The following is an 18,169-nucleotide window of genomic DNA, read 5'->3' as shown; positions in this document are numbered from 1 at the left end:
TACTAAAAGCCAAAAAAAACTTCAATTTTGATTTCATGGGAACTTTAAATTTGATTTCAACAAAACACGAATGATATTTGCGAGACCAAGCAGCTTTATGTTCGTCAGCACGTCAAACTGCTACTTGAAAATGCAAGAAATCCGCGTGCAGATCTTTTTCACCCTCACGCGAAACTCCCGAAAGTGTGGATAAAAGTGATTCGATTCTTAAAAATAAAGGTTCCAAAAGAGGGGTTTCACAAACATTTTGGGTTCCCCAAAAAACAAGTTCATAAATGAAAAAAAAAAAAAAGTTCTTTGTATGAAGAATATTTTAATTAATCTAAAGAAAATGTTTCCAAATATAAAGAACCTTTTGTGCAATGAAAAGGAATGAAAAGCTTCTTCAACAATAGATGCCAATAAAGAAGCTTTTTAAGAGTGTAGAAAATAATGATTTGTAGGTTAATTATTCCTTTAAAAAAAGTAATTCACAAATTCAAGCATGGACTAGAGAGAGACAGTGAGCCCCTGTCTATAGGGTCTCCTCCTTAAGGACTTGTGAATCACTTGAGTCTGTACAAACAGATTAGAGTTACAGCCCTGAACCAGAGTGAGACATGTTTGACATTAATGCCGCATTGTATATTATCAGAAACGCTGAATGTGGACGCAGAGATCCAAGGCGGAGAATGTTTAAGAACTAATTACGAACCAGCGAGGCACAAGTCCTATAGCATATTTTCTTACTTGTGTGGAAAAATATAGCAGGCTCCATTTATTTTTCTGCACTGTTATTTCTGGATGGCTCCTACTTCGGGTAAATAGTCCCGTTCCCTATTGTAAATCTGACGGGCACAGGTCTTCGGAGACTTTTGAGGCTTTTTTAAGGAAAAATAGAGACAGGCTTGGATGGCTTTTGGCCATAATGAGAGAGTGGAAGCAAAGGGAGAGCTTTGATCCATGGCCTGTAAGCTCATGTTTAAATCTGTTAGCAGACATCACTCATCTTTGCTCAAGGATGAAACGACCAGATCAAAGTAGGTTTCTTTGCATTTAACGGACAATGAAACCCAGTTTAGATGCTGGTGACATAGCTACCATCAGCTAACGTAATGGCTCAATCAACACGTTAAGCAAATATGTATATTATATATACGTGTGTGTGTGTGTGTTTATATATATATATATATATATATATATATATATGTATGTATGTATGTATGTATGTATATATGTATGTGTGTGTGTGTGTGCGTGTATATATATATATATATATATATATATATATATATATATATATCATGTATCTAGGCAGACAGACAGATAGATCTAGTGCAATGACATCCATACATTTTCTCTGAGTGGCTTAAGTGTCCAAAAACACTCAGAATGATCCAGAAACGTAACCGCACAATTAGCACTCATCATTCAATTACAATAAATATCAATTTCCTTAGAAACGGCTCCATAAACCGGTATCAATTAGCAAAAACGTGTGCGCAGGGAAAAAGAAATAATGCAAGTCAAACTGTGAAAATATTATTTTATTCATAGAGCTTCACTCGGAATAGGCCTCTCTGGCGCCACACTCTCATTTCATATCAAACGCTTGTCCAAACCACACAAGAGCAGGAGCTCCACAAGGACCCATCATGGGCCCTATGATATTCCAGCAGTGCTAAGTGGAGAGGAGGAGACCTGGATGAACGCCTGATCAGATTTCCTTATTCTCCATTTCGGTGGACCGCTGTGTGTCGTGAATCTCCTTTCCACCTCAGCTCGTTAATTTCCCATAAACGGGGTTGTGAATAAATATTTAAGTATGATATATCCAGCGTTGATTGATGTTAAACACTTTGAGATAAGACAACATGAATTGAGAAGACAAAATTATACGAGTTGTGAGGAATAACAGAGGAAAGTCTGAACAACTTGTACTTCACAAAGAAATTACATGACAATAAAGAATTGAGAATTTTCTGTAAACCGTTTGCGGAAACTCTGTTAGTGGCTTTCAATGTGTAATAAAAGAGCAGGATATTTAGCTAGAAGCGATCATACTGTATTTGCCACACTGTATTTCTTCTAATGAAGGCACATGTTAAATTAGATCCTCGTTAAATCATTACTTAAAAACAAATTCATTTAGTGCGCATTCAGGAAATAAAAACCTTTGAAACATGTACAAAAACTTTGATTTGATTAGTTAACTTTTAAGTTTATCCTGCAGCTCACATTTGATCTTTTCATGCATTAAACACAAATATAATAAAAACATAACGGAATGCGATATTGTAAAACCAAAACAAAGTGAACAAGGTTTTTCAACTGTCATGATCCTTGAGTAATGTGACAATGCAGATTAAACAAAAAAAAGTTTACACTAACATTTAAAAGTTTAGGGTTAGTAAGATTTTTTTTAAAGAAATTAATACTTTCATTCAGCAAGAAATCAATTAAATTGATCAAAAGTAACAGTAAAGACATTGTTAAAAAGCATTTCTTTTTCTAATAAATTCTACTGAACTTTCCATTCATCAAAGAATCCAGAAAAATGTATCACTGTTTCCACAAAAATATGAAGCAGCACAACTGTTTTTAACGTTGATAATAATAAGAAATGTTTCTTGAGCAGCAAATCAGCATTTTAAAATGATTTCTAAAGGATCATGTGACAAAATTTCTGCTTTGCAATTACAGGAATACATTATATTTAAAAAATATAATACAAGTTCTTATAAATGGTAATAATATTTCACAATATTACTGCTTTTACTGTATTTTCGATCAATTAAATGCAGCCTTTTTGCATTAAAAAAAATCTTACCAACCTCAAAATTTTGAACGGCAGTGTGTGTATCAAAACTACTTTGGATTACATATTTATATTTCAGATTTTTCTTAAGTTTAAATCTATATGAATGATTATGTTTGGGGCTGTTCTATTAAATATTCCAGCGATCATCTTTGATTCATTCTGATGCAGTGGAACATGTTTTGTCCCATATCTCAAGAATCAGTGCATGATATGATACATAGAATTAAAAAATAGGAAGAACTGTTGTCTATGCTGAGAGAGAGAACAACAGAAAAACAGTAATGTCCAGTCTCTTTAAATAGAGACAACAGCAAAGTTGCTTAGGCTGATGTTTACATGAGCAACAGATCAGTGAGAGCTTGTAAGTATTGGCTGATATTTCGGATTCACATTTGAGTCACTGTACTCAGGCAAATGAGGTGTTTCATAATTACTGTATTATCAGAGCACAATGGATGATTGATTATCATTGCCCCGGATGAAAAACTACTAACTTGTAGTTTGGGATCAATAAGTTTGAATTACATGGAAAACATCAACTCTTCCTCAAGAAAATATCCCCAGGTCTGGTTGTGTCGAATTTACTCATCAGTTTACTTGGTTAGCCTCTTAGCCACGTCCTGATACGCCAACTCGATCTCGTTGTCTGCAGCTCGTGTGTTGATGAACTCTTCTTGAGCGTACGCACTGTTCAGATAACGCCACACTCCTGTCAAATCGCTGGGAATGTCATAGTTACGATATTTCTTGGCAACGACCTGCAGACAAAAATGGATGGAAAAACATGAATGAAAATAATTCCATTTAAAAAGAAATGTAACCTGCTTTTCATTTGGCTTCTGTTTATGCACTGCTGTACTTTTATGAGTACAGAACCTATTTGTACTACTGTATAAGTTTGGTACCATTCTGGGCATTATTAGTGGGGTAATTTACGAGATACATCCTTGGATCCATTAGCGCCTACACTAAGCCATTCGGCTGATATCTCTAAATAAGCTCTAACTTTAATAATGTTCGACCAAGGGAAAAAAAGCATTTCGGGGGGGGGTGTTTGGCTCGAGGTCATGGTGCAAAGGACCCTAGGTTGATTTTACTCCGAACTATCCCTTTAAAATCTTCATTGTCTGGTAGCATGGCCCCCTGCTGGTGAATGCCATAACTACACCATATGGCAGCAAACAGCATCTTCTCCATGACTATCCAAATTTCCCCCAAAACTGCCATTGAGATGAATGAGAATGCTAACGGATAGCTCTCTCCGGGTATTGCAGACCTCCCCCAAAAACTGCAGGCCAACTGCTAGTGACAAGTCCCCTTCAGCGGCTCGGCTCACCTTCACTATGTGGAGCTTTGGCAGCAGGTTGCAGTCTGCCAGAGTCAGATCGTTCCCATCCAGGAACTTGCGGTTGGAGGCCTTCTCCTCCTCCATGCTGTCGGCATCTACCTCATCAGGCAAGGGACTGTTCAGATAGTCGTCCAGCTTCTTGAGTGCCTTTGTCAAACCCTTCTCCAGAGCTAACAAAACAGCACATAATAACCAGTATAACCAGTGTGTTTTTGCACGGTATTTGATTGTGAATGGTAAAATCAGTTGGCAAAAATTCTAAAAGCGTAGGGTAACAGGACTAAAGGCGTATTTGACTTTATTCTCTTTTAGACTACTAGGCACAAAAAAATCTCAAATTTGGCTGATCCTTGACGCGATCACGGACACCAACGCAAAGTTGATTCTGAGCTAATTTGATCAGATATTTAATGTTTTTTTTAAGAATTTTGTAGATTTATGTAGCAAATAAGAACGGATAAAATGATTGACCATAATTTGAGACAAATGTCTTGTTAATGATTTTGAGTTTTGTGCAAGGTAATTAAAGTAACAGTTTATCAATGACGCCCCTGCTCACGTATAAAACACATTTAAAGTATTTCTATCAATAGTTTGTGCCTTTTGCTTGATTGGTTTGATATCGGAAGCACTTTTTTTCAGTGTTATAATATCAATACCAAATATGATATTTAATATTACATACACTACCATTCAAAAGTTTGGGTAAACTTTGAAAAATAATTATTTTATGCTCATCAAGGCTCCATTAATTATTCAAAAATACAGTAAAACCTGCAATAATGTTGTGCTTTCTATTTTAATATATTTTAAAAATGTAATTTCTTTCATTTCATATTATTATCAATATAGAAAACAGTTATGCTCAATATTTTTGTGAAAACCATTCAGGATTCTTTGATATATAGAACGTTCTAGAACAGCATATATTTGAAATAGAAATCTTTTGTAACCTTGTACAAAATGTCTCACTTTTGATCTATTTAATTCATCTTGCTGAATAGAAGTATTATTTTCTTTAAAAAAAAAATGACTGGCCCCTAACATTTGAACGGTAGTGTTAATATAATGGAATATAATATGTGAATATAAATATAATATTCTTATATTTAATATTATTATTAAAAGAATATTTTCTTTGGCTGCCAGGTTCCATATGTACGTCTTTTAAATACTGGCAAAACTGAAAATATGTATATCAGTCCTCATCGGTTATCGTCTATCAACCACAACAAAAAATAGTTATCATTTCAGCCAAAATGTCTATTTTGGCACATTCCTACTGAAAACGTAGCCACTCTAAAAAGTGAACACTAGTCATAATTTAATGCTAAAATACGTAGGATGTTTACAGCACTATGGATTCCATATAGAGTTAACCGAATTTAACTTTGCTCTGTTTCAGTGTACTGACCAAAACACAATATATCCATTCATTCATTCAATCAGTTTGATCCAGTTTGACATGCATACCTTCATTCGCATCTGGCTTTGTGTTTTTTATGAAAGCTGAGAACTTTGCAAATATGTCATTCCCAGCTGTGTTTGACTCCCTGTGCCTGGCTGCAAGTTTGGGGTACCTTGGACACAAGGAAAGGTACATAGAAAAACATGTGTCAGTATTCTTTACAGTTCTAGTTCACAGTGGTTTAATGTGATGTTTAATACAATATACAATGCAAAGGGGAAAAAAAAAAATCTTGGAAGTCTAGAGCTGCGGTTCTTAACTGGTGGGTTGTGACCTAAAAATGGGTCATAGGCCATGAAAAAAATGATAAATAAAATAAATAATATAAAAATAAATGCTAATCAAATTAAATTTGGATAACTTGTCCCATTAAGTGATGCCAATACAAATAGATTTGAATGGTTGATGTTTGTTTACTTCAGTATACAATTTTGGTGCTTTGTTTGACTGTGACTGATGTCCAATACAAAATGGGTCCTGAAGGAAAACCAGTTGAGAACCACAGGTTTAAAGTTTCTATAGTGTATTTGTAAAAGTGAGCTTACTTCGGTGGTGCCAAAACCTCCTCCAGGAACTCCTCGATCTTGTTAATGTCTGTCTTCACCTCACCGTTATAGGTCAGGAAAGGAGGGTGAGTGCCTGGAGCCAAATTGTGCAAATCAGCTGGTTTCCTGAACAACAACAAAAATGATATATTTTATTAATTTCTTAATGTTATTACTCAACCAGCACTTGCATTGCAGAAAAAATGTAGGTCGATTCTTTTTCATTTTCGTATTTGCAATGAATAAAAGTCTGAACTATGTTTGACTGATATTGCTCAAATATAATAATGCAGTGTTGCTGTCAAAGCTCAAACCAATGTTTAATAATCTAAAACTGACTGCAAATACTGTAATAACTTTTTTTTTAGATTTAATATCCAATAGAAATGTCAATTAGCAACATGAACACATGGCATTTGTTACTGAAATTTATTAAATATAATAATGTAGATTTCTTGTCATTAGATATATCAGATGAATAAAGTTGTCACCTCTTGAGGTCGACAGTGGTGACGTTGAAGACGACACCTTTGAGCCAGAGGATCATGAAGAGGCGCTGGGAGAACGGACAGTTTCCGATGCTCTCGCCATCACAACCAGCCTGCAAACACAAAGACACATCTTTACATCACCTAGAGGAATCAGTAAGTCTTCATTTATCTTAATGTAACATGTCTGAGACCAGTCCTCATGTTCGAGAGGGAAGAGACTGGATTGAGAATGATAAAGTCATAGCGCCCCCTGCTGCTGCTTTAATGTTTTGATGGACGTTAAGAAAAGAGTTAACCTGAAGGACATTTTCAAGTAAAATAATCGCTTTAAGGTTGTCAGATAAACCCTATGGGTAACACTTTACTTAAAACCTTTATATATAATGCATTATAAAATATTTATAATGCATTGCATGGTCTCATGAATAATTGTAACCACAGTTATAATACATTATAATCCTTATTATTATAATTATAATTAAACACACCTTTAGAAAGTATAATGCATTAAAACACATGACAAACAACCAATTTCAGATGTAACAAGGATTTTGCAAATATTATAATGAATTTTAATTTTGGTTACAATTATTTATGAAAATATATAATGAAAGAGAAAGTGACATTATAATGCATTATAACGTACATTATGAATACCTTTATAATGCATTATACATGAAGGCTTTAAGTAGTGTTAACAATCCATGTTCTGAATTAAAGGTGCAGTAAGCAATTTCTTAAAAACACTGTTGATGTTTGAAATCAACCCAAACAAACACACCCCTCGCTTCATTGCTCCGCCCCCAAAATGCACAGACATGCAATGCAAGATTTGGGTGTCTTAATGGATGGATGTCTGAAGTGAGGCAAAATAATGCTTCGCAAAAAATAAAGCAAAGATGATGAAAGAACGACGATGAAGAACAAAAAATGAAGACAGTACACAAGAGTATATTGAGGAGATTCCCCCTTCCATGTGTAAAAGCGCTTTGAGTACCTAGAAAAGCGCTTTATTAAAAGTAACAAATTATTATTATTATATTATATACATGCAAGAGTTGGTTGTTAATCGCCAGCAGCAGCGCAGCAGGTCCATACAAACAATGACACTCAAAACTCTCCTGTTACCATAGCTAACCTTACAACAACAGTATATTTTTGGTTCTGTGAATTATAGCAAAACCAATGTTACTCGCATATGGAGCAGAAACAACGCAATCTCAGTGGCCATTTTCAGGCCTTCCCTCTCCAGCGCTGGAATGCTTTTCTAATATTAACGCGATCCTAAAGCTCTTGCCTGATCATAACCCTTCTTTTTCCAGTGATATTCCTCTGAGCTTTCCTCTTTTTGTAATGTCTCTCAGCCATTTCTCTTTCTACAGTCTTTCTTCAAATCTCCCTCTTGCTCACTCTCTCTCCTCCCCCATCATGAGTGGACACGCCCCCTACAGCTGATTGGCTACAAGTGTGTTGTGGTGCTCAGTCTGATCCACTTTCAACAGCGTTTCTCAGAAATATATATTTCTCATAAATCGCTTAATACATGTTAATATATGAATGCCTAAATATCTGAAGACAAACCAGAGGTTTTCCAATAAGTGCAATGTATTGCAGGTGAGCTGTGTTCTTTATTATTTCTTTCTTATTGTTATTTTTTTTCTTATTAGTTCTTTCTTATTATTATTATTTCGCTCAAGAACTCAGTGTTTTGTGATATTATAATGTAAAATGGTACAGATTATACTTGTGGTTTGGTGGGATTTTGCTAAAACCTTTAAATTATTAAGGCTAAATAATTCATATTGATTCATAATTTTGTGAAGTAAAGGCCATAACACATTCAGTTACAGGTCAGGGAGATAAAAAAGTATTTAAGTTAATATTGTACTTTTGTTTAACACCTTAGATTGGCAGACCCGTGCAGTACCGCCATTGACCTCACAGAGGTCGCAGTCTCCCTTCTGGAAAACCCTGCCTTAGACTGGACGCCACTAAATTGGGACATGCACCAGGAGCAATTGTGCTTATGCTCATTTTAAAATCAATTTAAATGTGAAATTTTCATTTTATAATTTACTCAAAAATGAGTATAACAATATACAAATCATACAGTTACTCTAATTTACCTTATTCAGTGATAAACACTATATTTCCTCATTATGAAGTGTATAAATGACCCTGGTTTTTTCAATGCGTGACAGTGCATTGAAAAATGTTTTCACACTGCTACTGTACGTCTCTGCAGTGGAGGAGATCTGGTGTCCCAAAACAGCGGCAACACTAGTACGAGACCAGCTATAGCTTACACTGTGACACAATACCCAGCACAATATGAATTATGCACACTGCATTCATTAACCGCAGTCCTGGTAGTGAGAAGAACATGAGGAGCGTGCTGTCAAATATATAATAGGTACACCGACACCACTAGTGAAAATACTTCTGTTGCATCTTTTCTAATTTAATACAGTTTGTTTTCATTACAAGGTTCGAGAGGAATCATGAGAGACAATACATAGCATAACACAGTCAGATAAATGAGGCAGATGGTATGTGAAAGGTCAGGACACTTCCAGTTCCACTCATCCGTCCATTCTGGCAAATTCAGAACAGAGAGACGACTGGAAGCAGAACAATGAGCAGCTCCGATCTGGAAAGTGCAGAACAATAGGCCGGTTTGCTATAGGACCGGTTGCTCTATTGGGCAGCAGTTCAGGGCTGTAAACAGAACGGGGTGTGACTGACTGACAGTGCCTTGTGTTCAGTATTTATGCTGTTAAATGCAAAAGATTAGTGCCTGTTAGAGGATTTGTTTGTTTCGAACATTTTCTTTTTTTATTTAAGTTGCTTCATTATGACTGCCATTGGCACATGAGATGCATTCTCCAATATAATCATATGACTTTCATCATAACTGAAGCGTGAAGTAATGCTTTGTCAGTGTATGCATATGTTTGCTTTCTCATAAGTGGGTTAAGTGACTTTGCAGAGGCTATCTATGATACAAAATGTATTTACTTTTCCCATAATGTTCAGATCGTATAAGCTTGTTGCATTATTTGCAATGATGGACATCACTTTTAAAAACTGTATTTATTTTGTATTTGTGTGCGATGAAAACAAATTGTAGTCTAATAATGGTTGTAGATCTTATGTCTACCTTTATCTTGTGTTAGGCCCACAATGACAAAAACTAGGTGTTCATGATATCAGTATCATATTGGTTATTGGACAATATTATTATATTTAATAATAGTTTTATAATCTATTGGTATCAGTCAATATTAAATAAATCTTGACCAATTCTGGATATTTAATTCTGCATGCTTATTTCCTTCATTAATGTATCTTGAATCTTTAAAACACTAATAATGATAATGAATTTAAGAGTGTTAAATGAAATCTAGCAAATCCATTTTTCTTACTGTACATAATAAATGTTGTGTCACTTTTACCATTTAAAAAAGACAGATTTTAGTTTTCAGTGTTTTATTTTTAATTAGTATCAAATGGTTTATTTAGACAAAACAGTATCATTTATTAGCCAATTTATTAGCTTATTGATAGAGGTCAAATTTTTAATAACAGTGCATCTCTAACAAAAACATTATTGAGGGTATATTCTTTTAACACCACCTTTATAAGCAACCGATAATCTATAAACCAATGTGCGAGAACTACTGGCATTCAAACACCACTCTACTTACAACCCTAGTCAAATATGCACATGTTACTCTAGAACAACTATTGAGTTACACTGACATCATAAGAGCTTCATAACTTTACTTCTGCATACTCTAATGAAAGATATTTTCCTTACCTTGACAAATAACTCAATTTCAGGTTCTTGACCGTCTCCCATTGTAGACACTTTCTTTGACTCAAGTACCTCTTCCGATCGATCACCTACATCCTCCCAGCAGTATTTTGCCAATATTTCGGGTTAAACGTCAACTTTTACCCACGCTCACTTAAATTCAGTTTGTTCAGCTCTTGATGGGCATCCAATGGCACCAGCTGCTGTAATGTCAGCTCGAGCCCAGATGAAAGGTGAATCTAGCTCTCTCCCAAACAGGGATGATGTAAAAGAGAGGGAATAGGTGAGAGGCTTTAGTTGGGGGTGGAGCTTTACTTTGCCCCGCCCCTGCCACAAATAACTCTGATGAGCTTGAGTGACAGATGAGAATAAACCAGAACTGTAACTATGATGTTGAGAGATTACCTTGAAACATCTATGGAGATTCACGTTTCTGATTCAGTATTAGTCCATGCACATATATTACATGTAAACATTTCTTATCAAAAAGATTGAGCCCTATAAATAAGTTTCTTGTTTAGAGTCTCGGCCACTAAACTCGTGCACCATGTTCATGGCCCAGAAACTCAAGAGTAGAGGAATGAGCCACATGCATTTTTAATGCAGTCGGAGTCACAGGCAATATGCTGGCAGGCAACGGCAGGTTATATTTGATCATCTTCTGGAGCCCAGGAGAATAAGATTCCCTGGTAAATATTTTATGAGCTGGCTTTGGTTTATACCATGAATTTGCGTTCAAAGTTTTCGGACATGACTGATGTGAACCTTTGAAATGAAGATTACTCATTTGGTTTCTTAAAATATATAATGGGTGCACATACAGTATAGATACTCTACTATATGAGTAATGGACGCAACTTTCATGCGCAATTGATTGACGGATAAACTGCTCCTACTTCAGTGTTGTTGTTAAGTTGAGGATATTATCAGCAAACATTTTGCTTTGTACATTGAGTTTAACAGCATTAAAGAGGGTTTGTTATCATTCAACTGAACTGTGTATATGCATTTTAAAAAGTATGTACGTCGTCTATGCAACAAATGCACGTCCCTGAATGAGCGTGGTTTTATAGCGTATTTAATTCAACAGCTCAGGTAAACTTAATCATATATCCCATTTCAGGGGTGGGCAAAGTTATGATTTAAAATCAGTCAGAGCTAGAAACATATCTTCATATTTACAAAGCTTCATGTTATGGGTAGACTACTTTCTTTGACCCCACCCACCCACCCCCAACATCTTGTTTTGATGTCCTTCATCAAGCCTTCTTTAGGGGGGTCAGACGCCCAAAAACCCCCCTTAATTCGCACCCTGACTATGGTTAAACTTTTACATGTGGAGTGTATTAACAGAGCAACTTTTCTACAATATTGCAAGTAGCTTTAGTGAAACTGACATTTTGAGGTAACACACATACAGTACTGACAAAATGTTCAATCTTGAATGTTCTGAAAGCCGGTTTGGTTAAATATGTTGCCAAATGTCAGTAGTCACATTTTTATTTTATCATTTGTATTCATATAAGGCCCATATACAGTGCCTTGTGAAAGTATTCATACACATTCATTTTTGCACATTTTGTTATGTTGCTGCCTCATGTTAAACTACTTTAAATTACTTTTTTTTTTTTTGCACATAAATCTACACTCTATACAGTATACACCAGGGGTGACCAATCCTGCTCCTGCCGATCGACTGTCCTGCACAGTTCATCTCCAACCCTAATCAAACACACCTGCCTTTCATTTTCAAGTGATCCTGAAGACCTTAATTGGTTGCTTCAGGTGTGTTTGATTAGGGTTGGAGATGAACCGTGCAGGACAGTCGATCGGCAGGAGTAGGATTGGGCACCCCTGGTATACACCATATTCCATAATCCAATTTCGCTTGTAGATGTTACTACACTTCAAGTGGACCTGTGGCAAATTCAATTGAATGGGTATGATTTGGAAAGGCACGCAACTCTCAATAAAAGGTCTAACACCTGAAAATGCATTTAAGAGCAAAAACCAAGCCATGAGGTCAAAGAAAGCTCAGAGACAGGATTGTGTTGAGACACAGATCTGAGGAAGACTACAAAAAAATCTGCTGCGTTGAAGGTTCACAGGTGCATGTATGTGGCCTCCATAAACCTTAGTGGAAGAAGTTTGGGACAACCAGGACTCTTCGAACTGGCCTTCTGGCCAAACTGAGCATTCAATGGAGAAGAGCCTTGGTTAGAGTGATGCCCAAGAACTCTAGATGTGCTCCATGATCATTTATGGAGAAACTTACAGAAGGAGAATCATCACTGCAACACTTCACCGATCCGGGATGTATTGCAGAGTGGCCAGACGACTTCGCAAACTTATCGACTAGCTTACAAAGTCTTTAACAAATCTTCAATAATATTTGGACAAAGGGTGAAGATTTCAATTTTCATAGGCAGGACATATATATTTACTCCACTAGGTGTCAGTAGTCTAAATTAAATTCATATATATTAGCCTGACAAGCCAGACCCACATCAAGATGTTGGGTCTGGGAACACACCATTGGCAGGGCTAAATCCGAGGGGCGGGATAAACGGTTGTCTTTCAAATTCTCTCTGCACACAATAGGACAGCGCTACAACCAACCAGAGCGTTTTCCCACCAGCGGAGCTAGTTGATAGATTAAACTTTTGCCGTATCTGGTCAACAAAACTCCGAACACATCTTCCTTTTATAAGAATGACTTCAGTGCCGTTCTTTTCTCAAAGAAAAGCTTAACTCCAAGTCTTCCAGAGTCGCCGCCAAAGCCAATTCGAAAAACCCATACTTGTTTTCAAGTAGCAGGAATTTCACGCGGAACTGTCGCAACTCTGCCTTCATTAGGTTAAGCCCGCCCACTAACTCTATACACGATGTGATTGGCCTGACTAGAGTTTGGTTTTTCCAGCTCGCAAGCCAACAGAGAGTTGCTAGACATTTACATTTGCTGCTGCAAGGGTGCGTCTAGATTTCTAGGCTCCATATATATAGAACTGGTAACCAAACTAGCACCTGTGGATCCAACTATCATCACTGTTGTCACTTAACCTCAGGTTTTGGAATTTTACATTTAAGTGTACTGTAAGTTTCTCTGTATAAATATGTCAGATAAATGTCTACTTAGTGTTGAATAGTGAATAGAAACAACACACTACAACTGCTGTGTCTGTAAAGATAATGACCCAATCACATGGGACCATTTATTAAAATGATCCTGCTAAAAGGTCTTTTCTAAATGTCATTATATTATGCTTTTACATCTTATTAAGGGCCCTGGATGTTGAATCTGAATTGAATTTGGACATTATTAACATCATTAATAACATCATCACGTGTGAGCTAAAAGAGGAAAGATGTATTGGAATGTTGTTATTCTAGTCGACTTAACAGTCCCCTCTACTGGTAGAAATTACTATATTCATGCTACAGTGTATGATGCAGTATACGATTTTCCTCCTTTTTGAAATATACTGTCTATGTATAAATATATGAATGACTAATCATAGCAACTAACAATGCTTGCTTCAGTGTTGTTGTAAATTAAACCTGACGCAGGAAAGACTACAGTGGCTTTAAATACAGTAAATTCCCAGTAAAATATATTTTGTTAAAAAAACTTTTTGATGTAGAAGCAAATGGATTTAATTAACTAGTAAATCAAATGTGACCCTGGATCACAAAACCAGTCACAAGTAGCACGGGTATATTTGTGGCAATAGCCAATAATACATTGTTCGATAAATTATCGATTTTTCTTTTATGCCAAAAATCATTAGGATATTAAGTAAAGATCATGTTCCATGAAGATATTTAGTAAATTTCCTACTGTAAATATATAAAACATTTATTTTTGTGAGTGAATGCAGCACAATCGCGAACATAAATGAACAACTTTAAAGCCGATTTTCTCAATGTTTTGATTTTTTGGCACCCAGTTTCCAGATTTTAATAGTTGTATCTCGACCAAATATTGTCCTATCCTAACAAACCATACATCAATGGAAAGCGTATTTATTCAGCTTTCAGATGATGTATAAATCTCAATTTCAGAAAATTGACCAATGTGACTGGTTTTGTCATCCATGGTCACAAATGCCCTATAACCACAGGTTACATCACTGATGATGTGTCCGAGTGCATTATAAGATCACCTTTCAATGAGTTGGAATATGAATTAAATAATGTCAGTGAATGAAGAGATTCAGAGGAACTCCAACATGAGTATCTTTTTTCATGGCTCAGTTCCCAACAGGTTCAGTGTAATCACTGCAGTGAATAATTAACTTCTGCATGGTGCACATTTGGCTGAGCCAAAGTCCTTTAAGAGTTTTAAAATATGTTTCTTAAATGTTCAAGGTCACACTTGAGGAATTGTTTACCGCCTGATAAACATTGTTTAATCAAAGTTGCAATTGTGTATAGAGTCTGCTTATTTATATCTTATTATCACATGACATTGCTGCTGCTTCACATATAAAAAATGGCCACTAATTTCACTACATCAGACTATAACTATATTAGCGTCCACACCAACGGATGTTATCGTTCTGCTTATTATAAGTGCTCACTGCAGTTTTGTTGACTGCTTTAAATGCTTGAACTCTGCTATTCTTTCATATTTATAAGGGTTTTTAGAGCTATATCTTTATTGTTATTGTGATCGTTATCGTCCTTGGTGTGAACAGGCCTTTAAAATGGTTTCAGCGATACTCTGGAAACAATACAATACTGATACAGCTGTATCCTTTTTAATAGCAGGAGTTAAAACAAATATAGACATACTATAAATGTAAGAAGTAAATGTAATTTTTTTAATATGTAAATATTTAAACTAATCAGTAACCACCAACATCTGTATGATTTAGTACAGGTGGCAATGTCAATTCCAGTCATAATCATCTGGCTTCAGTAGGTCATAACACAGCCAATAAGATTAAATTCATATTAACCAAGGCCAATATTTACTTGACAAATGCTGTTATGGATTTTTGTTTGCAATCATTTATGTGAGTTCTCTTTCAGGATTTATAACGAAAGCAGTCTGATGTTATGTCAATCAACAACAACTTACACTCCTTTATTCCTTGTTTTTTTATGACGGCCATAAAATAGTTATGTAATGTTTGAATTGTTCCTAAGGGTTTCTTAAGGACAACACCTTTATCACGCCATGTTCATTGGTGCATCCATATCAGTGTATCTTATTTTCAATTATGAACCGGTAAAAATTAAATTTGTCTTGATGCCATAATTGTTAATGGCATCAAACATGAACATGAGCCTGAATCACAGATTCTCATTCGGCTGAGTGACCGTGTCATGTTCACATACTAAAGTGTTCCTCAGGTCAGGAGTTCATTCTGGTATCCATGACTGTACGGATCCCCAAGTTAATGATTATTCATTTTGTCGCAGTGAACCTTACAAAGGAAAATGAATGGCGATGGAAATCAGTTCAGGATGTCTATCTACTGACATACACAGGCTGTGAGCAAGCACAGAAACTTTTGAAAGCTCCTTTGAAGTTAATGATCAAGAGGAAAATAGTACCCGAATAAATCATACCAATCTTTTCTGTAAATTTTAGGCCATTGTGCTTAACATTGATTTTTATCAACCGAATCATTAACTACCGGCTTGAGATATTTACATCCATTACTTCTAACAGCATTTCAGTCAGCCTGATTTTCTTTTGCATCCTTTAATGTCAAAACTGTTTTGACAGTATGAATTCATAATCCTAAGAACAAACACTGTAAAAAAAATGATTTTCATGATTTATCACATTTTTTATTTTGTCAAATCAACTTAGATAATTGATGTGGTTCAGACAATAGTTTCTGTTGTTTAAACCAATCTCCTTCATTGTATTAACTCATTTTCTTTATTTAAATGAACCAGGTTACTTAATTTTTTTAAGTTAAACCAATACTTAATTTTTCTTTTCTTTTTTTTCTTCTTTTTTTTCAGTAAAACCACTGTTTTGAGGGTTTCCCAAATGAGGTTTGAGAGATTGTGGTTGAAATGACAATGAAAAATACAATTTTATAGACAAGTGTAAAAATTTGATTTAATTAAATTAATATTATAATTTGTAATTAGTTTTAAAAAAATACTAATTTTGTGTAGTTATATATATACATTTTATTTAATTTGGATTAAAATAAAATATAGAAACAAATTGTAATTTCCAGTATTCAATTTTACCTCACTTATTATACGCTAATGTTATATGTTTAATAATTAACGTTTAAAATTATTTAACATCTGAGTTTATACAGTATACTAAAATTGAATGTGTAATGCATTACTAAAAGATATAACAACAATTTAGGTGAAACAGGGGTTCAACATAAAAACTGCTGATGGAGTGAACAAAGGTTTGACATTCATTTTGTCTTCACATTAGTCTTCTGGTCAAAGGTAAGCAGAAATATGACAAACTACATCACTATCACAAGCCACACCCAAATGACCTTTAGACTCTGAAATGTAGTGAGGCCAACTTTAATACTTTCTTAAAAAATAAACAAAATAAAGTTCCGGTTAGTTCATTTTTGCAGTTGTCATAAATGCAGCCCCAAATAAACCAACAACAGCCCTTACCTTGACGAAAAGCGCAATCCCAGGCTGGCTCGGGTCGGGATCCTCAGTGGTCTCCTGCTGCACTTCGCTGTTCTCCACAGTCTTCAGGCTGTAGTCAACCACCTCCTCCGGTTCTGGAGATTCGTCTTCTGGGAAACTGTAAGCCATGAGCAGGTCTTCGTGGACCAGTGAGGGCTCTTCATAGCAAGGGTCTCCAATTCCCTCTAAAGATGAAGACCTTCCGGACCCGTATCCGTCTCCATTCTGCAGAGACGCCACCATCAGCTCGCTTTCGATCTGCTCTCCTCGTTCACTGGAGGGTGAAAGCTGAGCTTCTTCTTCTTCTTCAGTTGAGACTCTCGTGTTCATGTAGTCTGGAGAGGGTTGATTGACCGAGCTGTAGATCGGTTCCTCACGCGCGCCTTGATTCTCATATTTCGGCTCTGTGTTAGTACTGTTTATGTCGACATACGGCTTCTCGTAGATGTTTTCGACCCTCTCGTCGATTTGTTCATATATGTTTTCTTGGAGGTTCGTGGCCATGATTAAAGCTCGTCCAGAACTTTGGAGAAGTGCGAGGACGTCTGGAGAAATGGGAAAGTCGCTCACCTGTTGCAGCGGAAGATGACAGATCACTTATAAATGAACTTTGCTCGATGACTGTCATAAAATGTGAGCAGTAGCCTAGTAAATAAGTGACTCCCCGCTAGGTCTTCATATTCTCTTGAGAAAAAGTTTGATTTTTTTTCATTGCATATTTGCTACATTTTTATTTAATTTATGTGTATAAGTTAGCCTACAAATCATACTGACCACACCCTAAACGTTTGGTATGACACAAAATATCATTCAGTAGAAATAAAAAAAAAGAAAAAAAGTGGTGTATTATGTGATATTAAAGAAATAATTTAATAAACCAAAAAGAATGTCTGAATCTCAAGGGTTGCTTTTCGTTTTCTAAGGTTTTGCTTTAAACTTCACCTTCATCACGCATAACATGTTAGCGTATAACACAAGTAATTCCATGTTATGAGTCATTTCCGAGCGAAGTCCAGGGAATAAGCTTATGCGTTCATCCTCCATGTTTTGTTTTTGCCTCAGAC

At 35.7% G+C, this 18,169-nt stretch overlaps 1 protein-coding gene across 1 annotated transcript; it reads right to left on the bottom strand.

The window, feature by feature from the left end:
* Nucleotides 1-1,507: 1,507 nt before the first annotated feature.
* On the bottom strand, nucleotides 1,508-17,691 carry clic5b (chloride intracellular channel 5b). Its single transcript, XM_079888477.1, has 6 exons — nucleotides 17,088-17,691; nucleotides 6,653-6,762; nucleotides 6,162-6,287; nucleotides 5,622-5,728; nucleotides 4,137-4,318; nucleotides 1,508-3,558 (listed from the first exon to the last, which is right to left on the bottom strand). The coding sequence occupies exons 1-6, from the start codon at nucleotides 17,607-17,609 to the stop codon at nucleotides 3,394-3,396; spliced, it is 1,212 nt and encodes a 403-aa protein (XP_079744603.1). The 5' UTR covers nucleotides 17,610-17,691; the 3' UTR covers nucleotides 1,508-3,393.
* Between the last annotated feature and the right edge of the window lie 478 nt (nucleotides 17,692-18,169).

This window comes from Squalius cephalus (genome assembly GCF_949319135.1).
Source record: "Squalius cephalus genome assembly, chromosome: 12".
In the NCBI taxonomy this organism is placed as follows: domain Eukaryota; kingdom Metazoa; phylum Chordata; class Actinopteri; order Cypriniformes; family Leuciscidae; genus Squalius; species Squalius cephalus.
Note: the sequence above shows the minus strand (reverse complement) of the source record. Positions and strands in the feature narration are given on the sequence as shown.

Bases quoted from the DNA above. Each gene is read 5' to 3' on its own strand.
- clic5b (XM_079888477.1), bottom strand. From the start codon at position 17,609: ATGGCCACGAACCTCCAAGAAAACATATATGAACAAATCGACGAGAGG. The intron at 6,763-17,087 runs GTAAGGGCTGTT...TTGTGTTTGCAG, and splicing joins GGATTGCGCTTTTCGTCAAG to GCTGGTTGTGATGGCGAGAG. The intron at 6,288-6,652 runs GTGACAACTTTA...GTTGTTGTTCAG, and splicing joins ACCACTGTCGACCTCAAGAG to GAAACCAGCTGATTTGCACA.